General features: G+C 47.1%; 1 protein-coding gene across 1 annotated transcript in view; it reads right to left on the bottom strand.

Annotated features, from left to right (window-relative positions):
• Positions 1–8327: 8327 nt before the first annotated feature.
• Positions 8328–14486, bottom strand: part of CA4 (carbonic anhydrase 4) — a 20755-nt gene continuing 14596 nt past the window's right edge. Inside the window, exons 3-8 of the mRNA XM_019545651.1 lie at positions 14025–14192; positions 12312–12469; positions 11672–11764; positions 11439–11502; positions 10737–10900; positions 8328–10145 (exon numbers count right to left, since the gene is read on the bottom strand). Coding sequence (XP_019401196.1) covers positions 9957–10145; positions 10737–10900; positions 11439–11502; positions 11672–11764; positions 12312–12469; positions 14025–14192 — 836 coding nt within the window. The 3' untranslated portion in view covers positions 8328–9956. The remainder of the gene's footprint in view (positions 10146–10736; positions 10901–11438; positions 11503–11671; positions 11765–12311; positions 12470–14024; positions 14193–14486) is intronic.

The raw sequence follows: 14486 nt of genomic DNA, 5'->3' as shown, positions 1-14486 counted from the left end.
TAACCAGAAGGAAATGTGACTGCATCCTGCTTACCACCAAACAGCTTTGAGGCAAACAGACTATTGCAATTTTTCTCTGAGCCTAATGTGCATATAAAATGAACTGTTCCAAACAGGAGATCTTACCACCTTCAAATCTCCTATGAAAATGTGAACTTCCATTTCTACCCAAGAGAACTTTTCCAATCTTTTCTCCGATGCCTGAAGAAGGGGGTACCTGTGCCCGAAAGCTTGCACATACATTTTTTTGCAAAACTCTAGTTGGTCTAAAATAAAGGATATCACCTCTACCACGAGTTCTGATCCTTTTATACTATTGCTTTTACTCTGAAGATCTCAACGTGCGTTAAGTGCAGTCTTTGCTGTCTGGAGATGCTAGGCTCATCAGGAATGCTTCAGCATAGATTTTGCTTGAATATGGTATTTAGAGAGTTTTGTCAGGTTTGGATGCGAGTGACTGGAGAACGAACCACTGAGGCTCCATGTCATTGTTCCAGAAGAGAAGTAAGTGTAGTGATATTCGCAGCCAGACCGAGGTCTGTAAGGCCGTTGGTTTGACGGGAGGCACATGCTGCATGGTGCTGTTTGCTTTGGATGGTCTCAAAAGCAGAGTAGCTGTGTTTTGCTGGAAATGAATCTGTTGTTTGTAGTTTGCACCTTGAAGAGGGCTGAACGGATTTGCAGCCAAGGATCGGGGTGCATCAGCATGGCTGCAGTTTCTAAAGGTGGTGCCAGAGAGGCTTGTGTATTAATGAGCACTTTGGGACCCTTCTGTTCATTCCACCACTGAAAAAAAACGTGCAGGGAAGCACAGATACCCTTCTACCATAAAAAATTTTAAAAAATTTGGCTCCCTATGAGTGTCTGCTCTTAAGCCTGGCACATCCAGAGTAGACTGAAAATAATCATAACAAAAAAGTCTATATTTAAAAGCCAAAACATTTTAATTATGGCAATATTTCAACAATACAGAAACAGGAAATTTATTTATTTCCAAAACTGCTAAGTGTTTCTATGTCCACTCTAATTCATTTGGGAAGTCGCATTGTGCTACCAGTTTCTTTGTGCTGTTTATGTTTCTATGGACAATATTCCCGCTCATTCAGTAGTAAAAGCATACTTGGTCATAAATTCATTGTTGCTCTACCCCAAAACCCAAGCTACAAACTGCTCAGAAAGCTTCGCTACTCCTAACCATTCACTCTGATAAAGACCCTCAGCCGAGAGATTTTATTGATCGGTGCTGACTGTCTCTTACTTTTGATTTCCAGGTTTGAAAAGGGGAACAGGACAAAGCAGGGTAAGGAATGAAGTAGACTTACAGGAGTTAAATGAGTGCTTCAAATTAAAAATGCACACGACCAATGTCTAGTAATAACACGAGCGGAGGCTCCCACGTGCTCCTGGCTTCAGACAGCAGCATTTATTCTCCTTGGAGGGATGTCTGTGCATGTTGCACCCCCTTGGGTTACAGTTTCCTGAAGGATCCCAACCATCTCCAGAGATCTCTGTTCCTGTCAACCTTGGCTCACGCCAGGTAAGCCTGTTGCCACAGATCAATGGATCCCATTGATGAAAATGGCCTTTTCCCATCCTTCCGTCCTCAGGGAGAAAGAGAAGGGGAAAAGCTCAGACAGCTGATTCCTGCGCCCGTATGCAGGGATGCATCTACATGATGCCCGAGATGCAGACGCGAAAGGTCAGTCTAAGGTAAGCAAATGCCTTCTGTTACAGGCTAGGGCGGTTGAATATAGATTGCCGTTCACTCTGCATTTCACAAGTGCCGGGCACGATGGGGCTCTGGGTGGCTGGTTGCTAAAAATCCTGCAAAACGAAGCATTAACTGGCCTCTGGCTAGGTGTGAGAAGCAGCGGTGCAGGGCTGTGCTGCTTTAGAAGCATAACTGGGATTTTGGGTAGCATCCCAGGCACTTAAAAGGGCCTTAAATGTCAGGAAACCACGTCATGGAGACCGCGCTGGTGAGAGGGGCCTGCTGTGCCAAATTCGGCCCGAATCCAAGTCGGCCGCCGGCTGAACGTGCAGCCCTGAAATTCCCGCCGTGTCTCCTGAGGAAGCTGGCCGAGCGTGCGAGTAGCACACCGGGGAGCCGAGCCTGTATCTCCAGAGCGCGACACCTTTCCGCGGTAGCCTGATGTTTCCAAGGAGAGCCTGGTGCCCCCAAATCTTCCCTCCTGCCAGGGGTCTTGTCCACGGCTGCACCCCCTGAGCTGAAAGCCTTTCTTCGTCCTATTTGGAGCCGCGAGGCAGGGCTTGGGGCTGCTTTCCTGCCTGCCTGGCACCCGTGGGGCCCTTGACTTGTGACCTCCCTCCCAGGGGCCTGCTGAGGGAAAGCCCCAGGCTCGCTCCCCTCAGACGGCTGCACCGTTTCAGCCGGGGCTTAGCCCGAACCCTCTGCCCCTGTGAAGCCTCGCCCCGCTTTGGAGGCGCCTCTGGCCCGCGTTTCGAAGGGCTGGCAGTCCACAGGGCCCTTCCTGCCGCCCCCTCCGCCCCGTGGGGAAAGGCTCGGGGGCGCCCCAGCACGAGGAGGAAGCCGTGAGGTACAGCGGTGCGCTCAGCCCAGGTGAGAGGAGGCATCCCTGGAGCCAGGCCCTTGTCCACATCAGTTTGGGAGCCAATTCGCCTCCCTTGTAGAGCATTTCTGGGACTTCTGAGGGAAAAGTGCAAAGTAGGATTTTTAAGGTTTGTGGAGAGAGACCTTCCCATGTTTGCCACTGCGGGATTTTGGTCAAATCACTTCCCCTTGCTGTCCGTGAAGTGAGGACAATGCCATGCTCGCTGAAGGCCAGGCTACGTGACGGAGGTTGAGAGCCTGACTCCCCTGAGGTGTGCAAGCATCGCAGGAGGCACGCCCAACGTTACAGTATTTTTGTATTCATTCATTTCGACCAAGTGTTCGCGTGCGGCTGTCACAAATACGCATTCATTGCTGATCCCAGGGGGAGCCAAGCACCTTTCTTTCTTTTAATGATTTGTTTCCACAGGACTTACTGTCTTCTGACTGCGTTGTGTAGTGTGGCACAGACATCTCCTACCTAGCTGTGTTTAAAGAAGAATTTCCCTTTGTTTTACTGTCTGTATCATGTTGCCTTTTCTTTCCAAAGCGTAATACTTTTTAGCTTGGTCTGCATACCTGCTTTCATGGTGTAAAGCTAGTAAATGCAATACAGAGTCGCAGCAGTGTCCAGCGTGAAGTGTGTGGCGGTAACTGCAGAAAGCCTTGTGGCCGCCTGGGCTCGGGACAGAAATTGCAGACAAACTGGTAGAAGTGATGGGAAACCGGTTCAAGTCCCATCAGACGACAGAAGCTGATAGTGCAGGTGACTAGGCCTGCGCGAAGCGGCTGGTATTCGCTTGGGATGCGGCCGCTTCAGGCTGGGGGCGGTACGTTTGCGATTACATGCACTCTCCCTTAAAATGTGCCAAGTGTTCCCAGCTCTTTGAAGGGAAGAGGTTACACGCTTGAAATGCCTCATAAAAACGCTTCAGGGGACAGTGATTCGGTTCAGTAATTCGGTTTATCGAACTTCTGTCCCAGATCCCCTCAGTGTTCAAGTTAACTCTGTCCCCCAGCATCCCAGGATGCTTTGCATCCCGCAGACCCCCTGGCAGAGTGGGCAGACTAGGGTTGGCCCAAGCTGTGTGCTCCAGCCAAGCAGCAGGGTGTGCTCTAGCGCCCCCCAGCTTCTGGCTTGGGCCACTGCAGGCCTGTGGCTGCATTTCCAGAGTCAAAAGCAAATGTCTGTTCACTTGCTTATCAGCTCAAGCTACGCAGCTGAGACTGACCTGCAAAGGTTGAATCGGTTCAGCCTCGGGCTTTTCAGCTGTCTGTACTTAGCCCCGGGGAGGAAATCTTCTCCGGACCCAGTTGCGTGCGTGGGCAAATAGAAGCATAGTTCCCACTGGGACCGCTAGAGAGGAGGCGGCAAGCACCTGCTCAGCAGGGACCACAATCACTTTGTTATCACTTGGGCGTGGCCTCTGGACCCCGCAAAGCCCCCATCTGGAAAGAAGGAAAAAATAAGGCCATTTCAACCCATCCAAATACTCGTGTGAAAGCTGCATTCTGCGTACCTGAACTTCTGTTTGGCAGCATCCACTAATATCTGTAAGGAAGTGACCAATGCAACAACGCCGGGAACAAGTTCCTTTCCAAAACGTCTTGCAGATGACGCTCGGTGGGGAATGTAAATACATGCCATGTGCATCTCATCTAGCTCCTTAGTCTCTCTCTGCTTCCTGAACCGCTGTGACCCAGAGGAATGTAGACTGCATTGACAGTTGTCTGCAGGGGGTCTGCCCTGAAGACTTGACTTCATTTGGTTATCAAGTACTATTACCTTAGATGTTAAATCTTAGAGGAAGATCTAATTTAGTATCTCAGATTTGCCTTCCAGGCTTCCAAAATTATGGAGACGTGGCAGTTCCAGATGCCTGGACTCAAATCAAGGTTTTATCCACACTTGGAAGAAGGCTGATTCCTGAATTCATAATTATATCTCTATCCATGTGCCCTGTGTGTGTATGCATGTATCCTCCAGTTAAAGCTTCCAGTGTATCGAGGTGGGGGGGACTCTGTGGAGGCCACCTGAGACCGAGTGGCTGTGTGCATCTCTCATTACATGTGCACTGAAGGGCCACCACACTGAATGCAATCATATAAAGGTCTAAATAGGAATTATTTGGTTGTAGTGTGAACATGCCAGAGAGATCATTTAATCTTTTAGGAATCTTCCAGGCCAAGATTTTTCTAGCACACCTTGCGAGTGCATATGGTGCTATTTTAACCTAATATTAGCCCCAGTTTGCTCTTTAATCCAGATGCTAAGCCTCCCTGCCCTGTTCTGAATTCATATTTATATTCATTCCCCTAGATGCTATGTTTGTCATCCTTTAAAATCCCCTTAATTGCAATTAATCCTTTAAGGGAGAGAGGATATTTTCTTACTGATCCTGCTTTGAATGGTTGCATGCCTTTTACTTACGTCAGGCTGTACGATCACAGTTCGGCTATTAGTGCAGTAGGGGCGTCTCTACATCTGTCTCGTCCTTGCAGTGCCAGCAGATGCACTCATTTAGTTAACTACAGAAACCGAGATGTTAGGCAATAAACAGATGTGCAAGTACCAATCTTGAGGAGCTGCAGTTGAATGAGAGGCCTGCAGAATAGGTCATTTCTGTCTAAATGTAGTTATGAAAGAATAACAGCCAGAAGCCTGTCTTTTAATGTTTTTTTTTTTTTTTTAAATCAAATAGCCTTTGCTGTAACTCTCCTTTGATTTATCAAAGAGCTAAGGTGTATCCCTGTAACTAAGGCATTCAGACACAATAGCTATCAGAAAAGGTGACAGGCTGCTTTCACAGTGGTGGAAAGAGTGTATTAGGCCAGATTATCAATTGACGTAAATCAACAGTCAATGAGTGTAACTCTGTTCTGCAGGTGGCACTGACTTCAGGTTTGTTCCAGATACAATTCAGACTATTGATTTTTATCCCAAGCTTTTTATGGGTTGGAGATCAAGCGTCTTATCACCACCGTCCCCTATTCCCATGACATATGGTGGCTAAGGTGAGCTGGCATGTGGCCATCTCTGAGAGCACCTGGATTTGTATGTGTGGGAGCTGAAGTCAGCGAAGGGGGTTTCCCCCCGAGATTATTTCCCTGGCTCTTGGTCTCTCAGATCCTGCTTTTATGACCTTCAGTGCATGTGTTGTAAGACACAAATATTCACGGAGTGGGTTTTTTCCCCTTTTGGGTTGGGGAGAGATTGCTTGGATTTTGTTCATTTTTAAACGACATCGTGTTAACTGCTGTTCAGCATTGTGCACGTTCAGCACTGAGCTTACATGCATCTAAACGTCAGCAAATGTACATCGCACAAATGAGAAAAGAGCGATTGAGCTTTAATATTTTATGAAACAGAAAAACCATATGCTGCAGTGTTGGGCCGGGGCAGGCAACATGAGAAAAATCAAACATTTTACTGGGAAGAGAACAGGACATCTCTGAGCTGGCACTGAATGCGGATGCACTGAATCAGCACCTTGCCTGGCAGCTGATGCTGCATGTGGTGAAAAATTTATTCTTTATGTAGGTTGTACTGAAGATGATGAGGACGGATTCACCTTACAGCAGAGGACACGCACAAATCTCAAGGCTGTATTTAAGCCCAGGTTTAAGAGCTTGATGTGTGACTTTTTTTTTTTTAAACTCTGAGATATGACTTCAAACATTGCAATGTCGTATTCCATAGGCCTCCGATTGCTGAGTCCTATCCGCTTATGTGCATTACTTAACATTTACTCTCTTTATTTCCTACTTATTTCAGAGCCAACGTACCCTGGCAAGGAGGAGCTGGTTTCTGTTCTGTCACTGCCACCTTGAATAAAACTGCTCGTTTTTGGAACTGGAAAACCATTTCAGTTGGTGACCCATGAAATGGGAAGAACCAGGTATGAATCTTGGTATAAGATGAACTGGTGGCTAAACAGTTTTTCATTTAGAAGATTAACTCTGCAGGTGATCTGGGCTCCTTAAGTGGATACTTTGCCATGCTTTATGCCCCAATTCAGCAAAGAACACTTCTACCTGCCTGGAGTCCCTTGCACAAATGGGACTTTACTCCTTAGAGAAGAATTATAGCTTAGGCCCCCTCTACATGTTACAGGTATTACACAATTAACTGGTTAACTGAGACCAGCTACATGTGCAAAGTACCTATCATAGCATAAAGAGATCCAACCAGCTATTAGGTTAGACCTAAAAAATGTATACCGATTTTTTTTTTTTTTTATAGCTTGTTGCTATCCAGCTTTCATTGGCATGTATAGCAGGGTCTCCTTTTTGGCTGGGAGCCTAGTCATCTGACCAGGCTCCCAGGCACAGGTTGCACCATGTCCACCCAGGGGTGGGCATCCCACAGCTGAAGGGACCCTTAGCCCTGGCAGCTGTGGACCATGGGTCCCAACAGCACCCCAGGGTGCCTGGACTCAGCTGCGATCTCTTAGCCCTGCAGCTGCTGTAATCTCCCAGCACCATACACTCCCACGACTGGGAGACTGACTGAGATCAGGCTCCCCTGTACCAGCAGTCAAGTAGGATTAGGATCTAATGTGCAATCCCACATCGCACCACCTGCCTGCACGTGCAGCATGGCGGGAGGCGTGATTTTGTGGAACGTGCATTAGATCCCATCATGCCTTTACCTGCACATGTAGAGGGGCCCTTAAGCGATGTAAAGGGCCTGCCAACCCCAATCTCCACCACGTTTAATTTCAGCCATGTCAAAGGAGAACATGGCTGAACTGCAAGGCTTGAACCCTTCCACATTAAAGCTTATAGCAACTGACTTTTGGTTTCATGCTCTTGGCCAGCCACGGAGGCGTCTGAGGGTAAATAGGGGCTGTCTCCCTCGCAGAAGCTCACTTTCTCCTACCACTTGCTACTGTAGTGCAACTTTGCCCTCTCATGGTTCATTTCATCTGAGTATCTCAACCTGATTTGCAGGTAATGAAATCATTCTCACAAACCTTTGAGGTAGCTGGGATTACTCCCATTTTGCAAATGAGCAGAGGCATAGAAATGAGATGCACCTTGCCCAAGGTCACGCAGCGAGTGAGCAGCAGCTGAAAACAGGATCCTAGGAGTCCTGAATCCCAGGACTATGCTCTGGATCTTCCTGCAGTTTATAAGAGCCTGTCCTACTGCAGACATGGGGGCGTGATTTTATAAATTCACTGCAGTGATTTCAGGGACGAGGGTTGACTACAACTTAAACACCTTCTCATAAGATGCGGGAGTCTCATCTCTAGAACAAGGCGCTATTGTGGGAGGAAACAGCCTGAGGAGCAATCACCTTGCTGAAGACTTAAAAAACTGAAGCTGCTGGTGTTTACCTGACTTTTACACAGGATTCAATTGTTTATGGGGCATAAAAGCTTCAAGGAGCAATAAAACGTGAGCCTTTCAAAATACTGCGTGTTATAAAACAGCCACAAAGCAAAGTGTCTGGTTTTAGCTTCTCCGTTCTCTCCCCCATTGTAGGAAGCAGCAGAACAAATAGTTTAGATGGATGGTTAGCACGGCAGTGTCGTATTAAATAAATAGCTAGGTGTCTGTGTTGGGATGAAGGCCTACAGGGTGACCCTGTGGGACCATTTTCACCCTTCTGAGCCACCTGCAACATGCTCCGAGTCGATGGGAGTGGGACAGTGCGCTCCATCTTACATCAGGCCCCCAATAATTTCAGCGTGGGGCTTCCTATGTGGATCCCTTACAGTGAAGACTGAGAGCAAAAAATCAGTGCAGGTCCATTCAGTCACAATCCTTTATTTACAGCCACTTCTCAGAATCTCTTAAATAATATAAAAATACAATTAAAGTCTTGGATATTCTCCTTAAATGTATAAATATCAACCTGCTTTTCCATTCTGCTTTTCAATGTTTTATAATTAGACTGTTAAATAGATACAGCGTATAAGAAAAATAATGTCCCAGCCTGCTGTTTCTAGGCAGCCTTACACATTTTTCATATGCATGACCAGATGGATACACTATAGTTTCACATCCAAGAATATATAGCCCTAAAGGGGGGGTGGGGAAAACAAGGCAAGAAACGGCAGTGCTCAGTACAAAGTCCCGTTATAAAATGGCCCAAATTTAACATTTCTAAAGGGGCTACAGCATGTTGTGTTACATGGGTTCAAAAGAGTGGATCATCTGCATCTCTCTTCAAAAATATGATCAGGATTCAATAGGAGAAACTCATCCTCACAGTGTTATTGGGGGTGTGATTGGATCTGGTCTTCAAGAAAAAAGCCCACCGCCACCGGTCACGGTGCAACCCCCTTTCCATAGTTCAAGATTTCACTTATCACAGTGTACGAGTATTTTAAAGAGATGCTTTTTTCCATTTGCTGAGAGAAGCATTTCAATAGCATGTTCATAAAAATGTCAATTTTAAACTGATTTTTTTTCGGGGGTGCGGATTTGATAAAAACTTAAAGGAGGTAGAGGCAGAAGGGAAACTTCAAAGTAGTTTCCCAAATGGGAAAAGCCCCTTCTAGTCTGTCGTTATTCAAAGGAGGCTCATCAAATCTCATTCTTCAAATGCAAGTGTCTTGTGGGACTCGGGAAGGAAATTTTTTAGGGGTGTACAGCTTGGTATACCAGCTGGAGGTTTTTCTTTTCCTCTGTAGTGTCAGATACTGGCAAGAGCAGGGCATTGGACTAGACTAGGCAAATATTCTGACCTAATGGGTTAAGGGCTACTTTCCTTCATGCCAAACAGTGGGTTCAAAAGAAAGCAAACAAACAAAAAAACTCCCCCAAAAAAGTTCACTAAAAATTAATGTTAAGGAGACTCAAGAAACTAGAAGGAACAAAATATACCCGTATGAACAAAACAGTGCATAGGATGAACCCTGCATTGCTTTTTAAATAGACTGTCTTGTCCCTTTGGACTGGAGGACAGAAGGGACGTATACATCCCTGGAAAGCGTTTCATGTCCCCGATTGGTAGCACACCATGTAAACCTATTGCAAACCAAACTCCTCTTTGGCACTCAGACTACAGATTCCTATAGGGGCTCTGTATGGCTCATTGATTACGCTTGCAGTGTTGTGCTAAAAAAAACAGGATTGCAGTTAAGACCTTGTTTTGTTTCAAAAGAAAAGCCTTAAGCAATTTAGAAAAGAAAAAGGGAATCTCCATAGCTTGTTGATTAACTGTCCTGATGACTTGCGAAACCCATTGCCACTGATTTCATTGGATATCAGACGAGGAACAAAAACGCCATTATAAATCCCTACATACGCATCAGGAAATAACTCCACGGTTACATTCTGGAAAGAGCTGTAGTTCAGGGCTTGGTTATGACAGGAAAGAAACATTAAACAAAAAATAAAACCCTGCAACCTTGAAATGGGTGACAAGCCTTCACTGGAAAAGAGTCACCATGAGGTAGGCAATTGTGATCACCAGCAAAGCCTTTGCAGGAGGTAGGATGGCACCGGCGCTGGATTTGTACACGGTCCTGTTGCCCAGGGGCTGGATGGGGCGGAAATTGTCCATCATGGGCAACGAAAGATTAGTGCTGAAGAAGACGGTGGTCGGGAAGGCCTGCACCTGTGAACAGCCGTCCAAACAGAGTTGGTTACTTTTCTTCATGGGGAAGGGGATTTGTGATACCTGGAGTCAGCAGTCCCTCACCCTGGGATGTAGCTTTTAGCTATAAGGAAATGCAGCCTTGTATGGAGCTTAGCCCCCGAGTCTTGTCCCGCGGGTCACAAACAGTGCTTGCTCAATCCAGGATTGACCGGGAAGTTCACCTAGGCGCTGTTCCAGGCTCTGCCTCCGAGTTGCGGGGCGGCCTTGGGCACGTCGGTCAATCCCTCCGTGCCTCGGGTTCCTCGCCTTTACAGTATGCGAGAGCACCTTTTGAGATCCGCAGAAGAAGAGTGTTTTTTTGCACGAGACATGTGCTCCCTCTTTTCTGAGTGGAAATGGGACCTGAGGTTGTGCGAGGGGAATGAGCTCGGCGTGTGCAGATTTAGGCGCATGACCAAAATAGAGGATGTACGTTCAAGCCTGGTGATGTTCACTGGGGGTCTCGAGAGGAGTGGAGAAGAGGGGGCGATCCTGCATCAGCCTGCCTGTGCATGTGAGGGGAACAGAAGGGGTATCCCGGAGGGCAGTCGGTCAGTATTTCTGAGTTACCTGCTGTTGGCCAAGTTCAATCGGTTCCTCAAACACCGTCCAGACGACAGCCTCGTTGCAGCCTGGAGTGGTCAGGGAGCCAGCGTATCGATAATAGCGTGTGAGATTCTTCTCATGGGGGATGAGAGATTTCAGGGCCAAAGGCTCCATCTGCACCTTTTTCCCTAGAAAAACAAGCAAGGAAGAGCGATCTGGAACAGGTGTGGGTACAGGCTTATTGCTCACAGCTCCTTCCACCTACCAAGGCTGCCCCAGCCAACACAGTTGCAAGCTGCACCCACTCAGCCATGTATTACGAGAGAGCCTTTGCGAGTGGTATTGCTGTCCCTGCCTATCCTGAGAGCTAGCAGAGCATAGCTTTATGGCACGCAAAGCTTTTCACACTCTGCTTCTCCCTGCACCAGCAGAGATGCATCCTTTTCTGTGCTCAGGGTTTTCCATGTCTGCAGGGTCTGCATTTGCCCCCAGCGAACATGCCAGGAAGGATGCGAGAGAGCTTGCATTCCTCGTGCAGCGCAGAGCTGCGTGCTGTGCCCGTCCCTCAGCATTGGGGCGAATCTCACCTTGCTGTTTCTTTTAAACATCCATCTTTGTTGGCCTTCCTGCCTCTGAATTTCATGGGGCTGATCTGGCTCTTGCTTGCCTAGTTGTACAGAGCTATACATAAATGTAGATGCCCTTTGCTAAGTCCCAGTGTCTTACCTTTGGCCTTAATGTATTGCAACTGGTCTATCAGAGGCTTGTAGTTGGTATTCTTTCTGCCAACCTGAAATGAAAACATTTGAACTCCTAAAATGCAGTTCACTTGCCACCCCATGCCTATTACTTTGAATTTACTCTGTTCCTGGCCAGATCTAGATGCAATTCCAAAAACTTGGGCTGATCTTTGGGAGATTTTGGTTTCTGTCAGGCAGCGAAGAAACCCGGCTCCTTACCTTGATAAAGAAGCCCAGCACAGCCAGCCCATCCTTGTGTTTCACTGCTTCTGCATCAGAGGAGAGATCCTCCCTCCTGTGGACTATGTGAAGCTGTAATGCAATCAGGAAAGACCTGTCATTAGCAAACCCCCCCCCCCTTTTTTTTTTTTGTTTCTTTTTGGTTGCTTTGTCTGGAGCAATTCCTGGCCCCTCTGCTGTTTTGTGTGGCTGGGGACTGAATCTGGCGCTACAAACACCCAAAGGCAGTTGTCTTCCCTGCCTCCTCGGCTTCCTTGCAAGAGGCGCTCGAGGACTGTGGTACCAGCTACAGCCCTGATCCTGCAGCAGTAGCTGCTGAATAGGTCCCTGCTTCTCCCTGCCTGGAAATGGGGGGTGATTTCATCCCACCCAACTTAGGGAAGGAGCCTTCTGCTTCTGGCCCAGCTGCTATAAACCTTATAGCCTGAAGTCCTCCTTCCTCCTCTAAAAGCTGAATAATGTTGGAGTTTGCTACCTTGCCTTTGCCCGGATAGTTTTCCCTCTGTTCAACAAACAGGAATTTCCCAGCGTTTTATTTCCCCTGAGGGAGCCTTGCAGGAGAATCAGCCGCCTTTTTTCACGCAATGCTAGCTGTGACCCCAGCCAGAATCGCACTGACCTCCATAGCGTATCTTTCTCCATCGATGCTGTGTTCGGATCCAGGGCTGGATCCCCAGTTTCCGTGGCTGCCCCAGTGGAAGTGAAATTGGGTCGCCTTGTATTTACTGTTTAGACTTCCATCTGTAATCTTTGCTGACTCTTGAAGTGTCACTTTCACTGGTAGAAATGAATAGTTTAATAAGAACAAAATAAATGAAGTGTGTAGTTCCTGTTTTATTAACATGTGCAATTAGCCAGCAGAATGGATTGAGAGAATTGGTATCCAGAGTTTCTCAGCGATTCGGGGGGGTTGGGATGCTGTATCCTGGCTCAGCCTGGTATATGGAAAGGCTGTGTTCAGTGCAGGACTTGGATGAGAGGTCTGAGGTCCCTTTTCAGCTTGGCCGGCTCTTTGCTACGTGACCTGTGTGGCAAAGTGCCCCACACCTGTGACTGCAAATCAGGCCAGGTACCTTCTCCTGCTCTAAAAGCAGGGTAATGCTACTTCCTCCCCTCATAAACGTACACGGATGTATTCTGGAAGGTAAACTAGGTCCCAAGAGGCTTATTTTTAGGTTTCTATATGCCTCCTACTTTGTGTGTGGCAGTATTTATTTGTTCTGAGGGCCATGCTGGGTTTAAAGCTACAGGCTCTGTGACTGTGGTTTAACTGTGGGCCTCGTTCTGTACTAGCCTAGCTGTGGAGCAAAGCCATTTATGCCATTGTATATGCATGGTTTGCAGCCTGTGTGACAGCAGAAGTTTGATCCGGTATTAGTAACAGCTTGGCGGCATTTTTCCTTGGAGAAGGATAAAAACCTTTCCTAGTGATCGATCCCCAGCATTTTGCCTGCTTGAAAAGCTTGCGATGTATTTTAAAACTGGAATCTTTGTGTTCTCCTGGGAGTGTAAAATGGGTGGTACCCTTACCTGCGACCAGCTTGTGAATTTGGACTGTAATATCATTAGGCCAACAGTTGTCCTTTTTCTATGAAGATGTACAGCACCTTGCGCAATGATGTCCCAATCTCTGGTGCTGTTGTAACTTAAATAATCACTGGATCCAGCCTTATTAGCATTACATCGGGGAGCCTGCCCTCCACCCAACAAACCCTGTGTTGCGCTCTCATGGGAGAGCGCGAATTCAGAGCAAGTTTTGTGTAACGGGGGGTATTTTTTTGTGAGCAGCAGCAGCTGTGCTCCTAACTTGACATATTATCACATTGTACCTGAAAAGCCATCAACTTTGTCTGCGAAAGTAGGCTATCAGAGAGGTTTGTGTTTCTTGCAGCCTGTCAAACTAATTAATTCCAAAGGAAAACCTCATTTCCTTCCCCATCTGTAAAGCACTTGGTTTTTCATTGCAGCTGTCTTAGGTCTATTTTCTGTTGCAGCATCATAGGTGAGGGTCCCGGGTACAAGCAGCTTCAGCCTTCTCAAACAACGAATCGGCATTCAAAAAGTGCATATGATCGTTGTGGTGTTACAGCCTGACCTTTACGCACAATTGTCGCAGAACGTCACCAGCAATTTTCATGCCAGGTATACAGCTTGGAGGAATGCTAAACTTGAGTCGGTTCATACATAATGAATTGGTGCAAGCTACTTAACTATAGCATCGGAAGAAAATATATTCCACCATAAAAATGTTTCCTTTAGCAATCCACGAGCTAAAAGCCACCCCCACAGTGAACCGGCAAATCTTGCTTGGAGTAGAGTTGACGAAACTAACCTGAATGCCCGTCGTTCTCCAGAACCCATTTTGCTGTCTGTTTTTCGTATCCTTCAAACGTAAATGGTTTCAGATTCCAGTCCATCTTCACTTTGCTGGTGACAATATTGATGGGTGACTGACTGTCTTTTCCACACTCGGCAAACAGCTGTTTCCATTGGCGGGGCTCTGTTTATCAGGAAAAAGAAAGCTTTTGCTGTAGGACAAACAGACTTTGCCCCAGTACGGCTGGAGTACTCTGTTGTAGATCTCCTTTTGTTTCTGTGATGGGGGAGGATTTTCTGCGTGTTTTTAATGGTTGGTTTGTTTTAAAAGAAGTAGGAATATGTACAACCAGTGTGCTCGGAGGTACAACCCTAACCCCACGCACACGCACACCCACACCCTCGCACGGCTGTCAGTGGGGGCAGCAAGCCACAACCCTAACCCCACACACACGCACACCCACACCCTCGCACGACT

This window comes from Crocodylus porosus, unplaced genomic scaffold (genome assembly GCF_001723895.1).
Source record: "Crocodylus porosus isolate Cpor-Errol unplaced genomic scaffold, CroPor_comp1, whole genome shotgun sequence".
Taxonomy (NCBI): domain Eukaryota; kingdom Metazoa; phylum Chordata; order Crocodylia; family Crocodylidae; genus Crocodylus; species Crocodylus porosus.
Note: the sequence above shows the minus strand (reverse complement) of the source record. Positions and strands in the feature narration are given on the sequence as shown.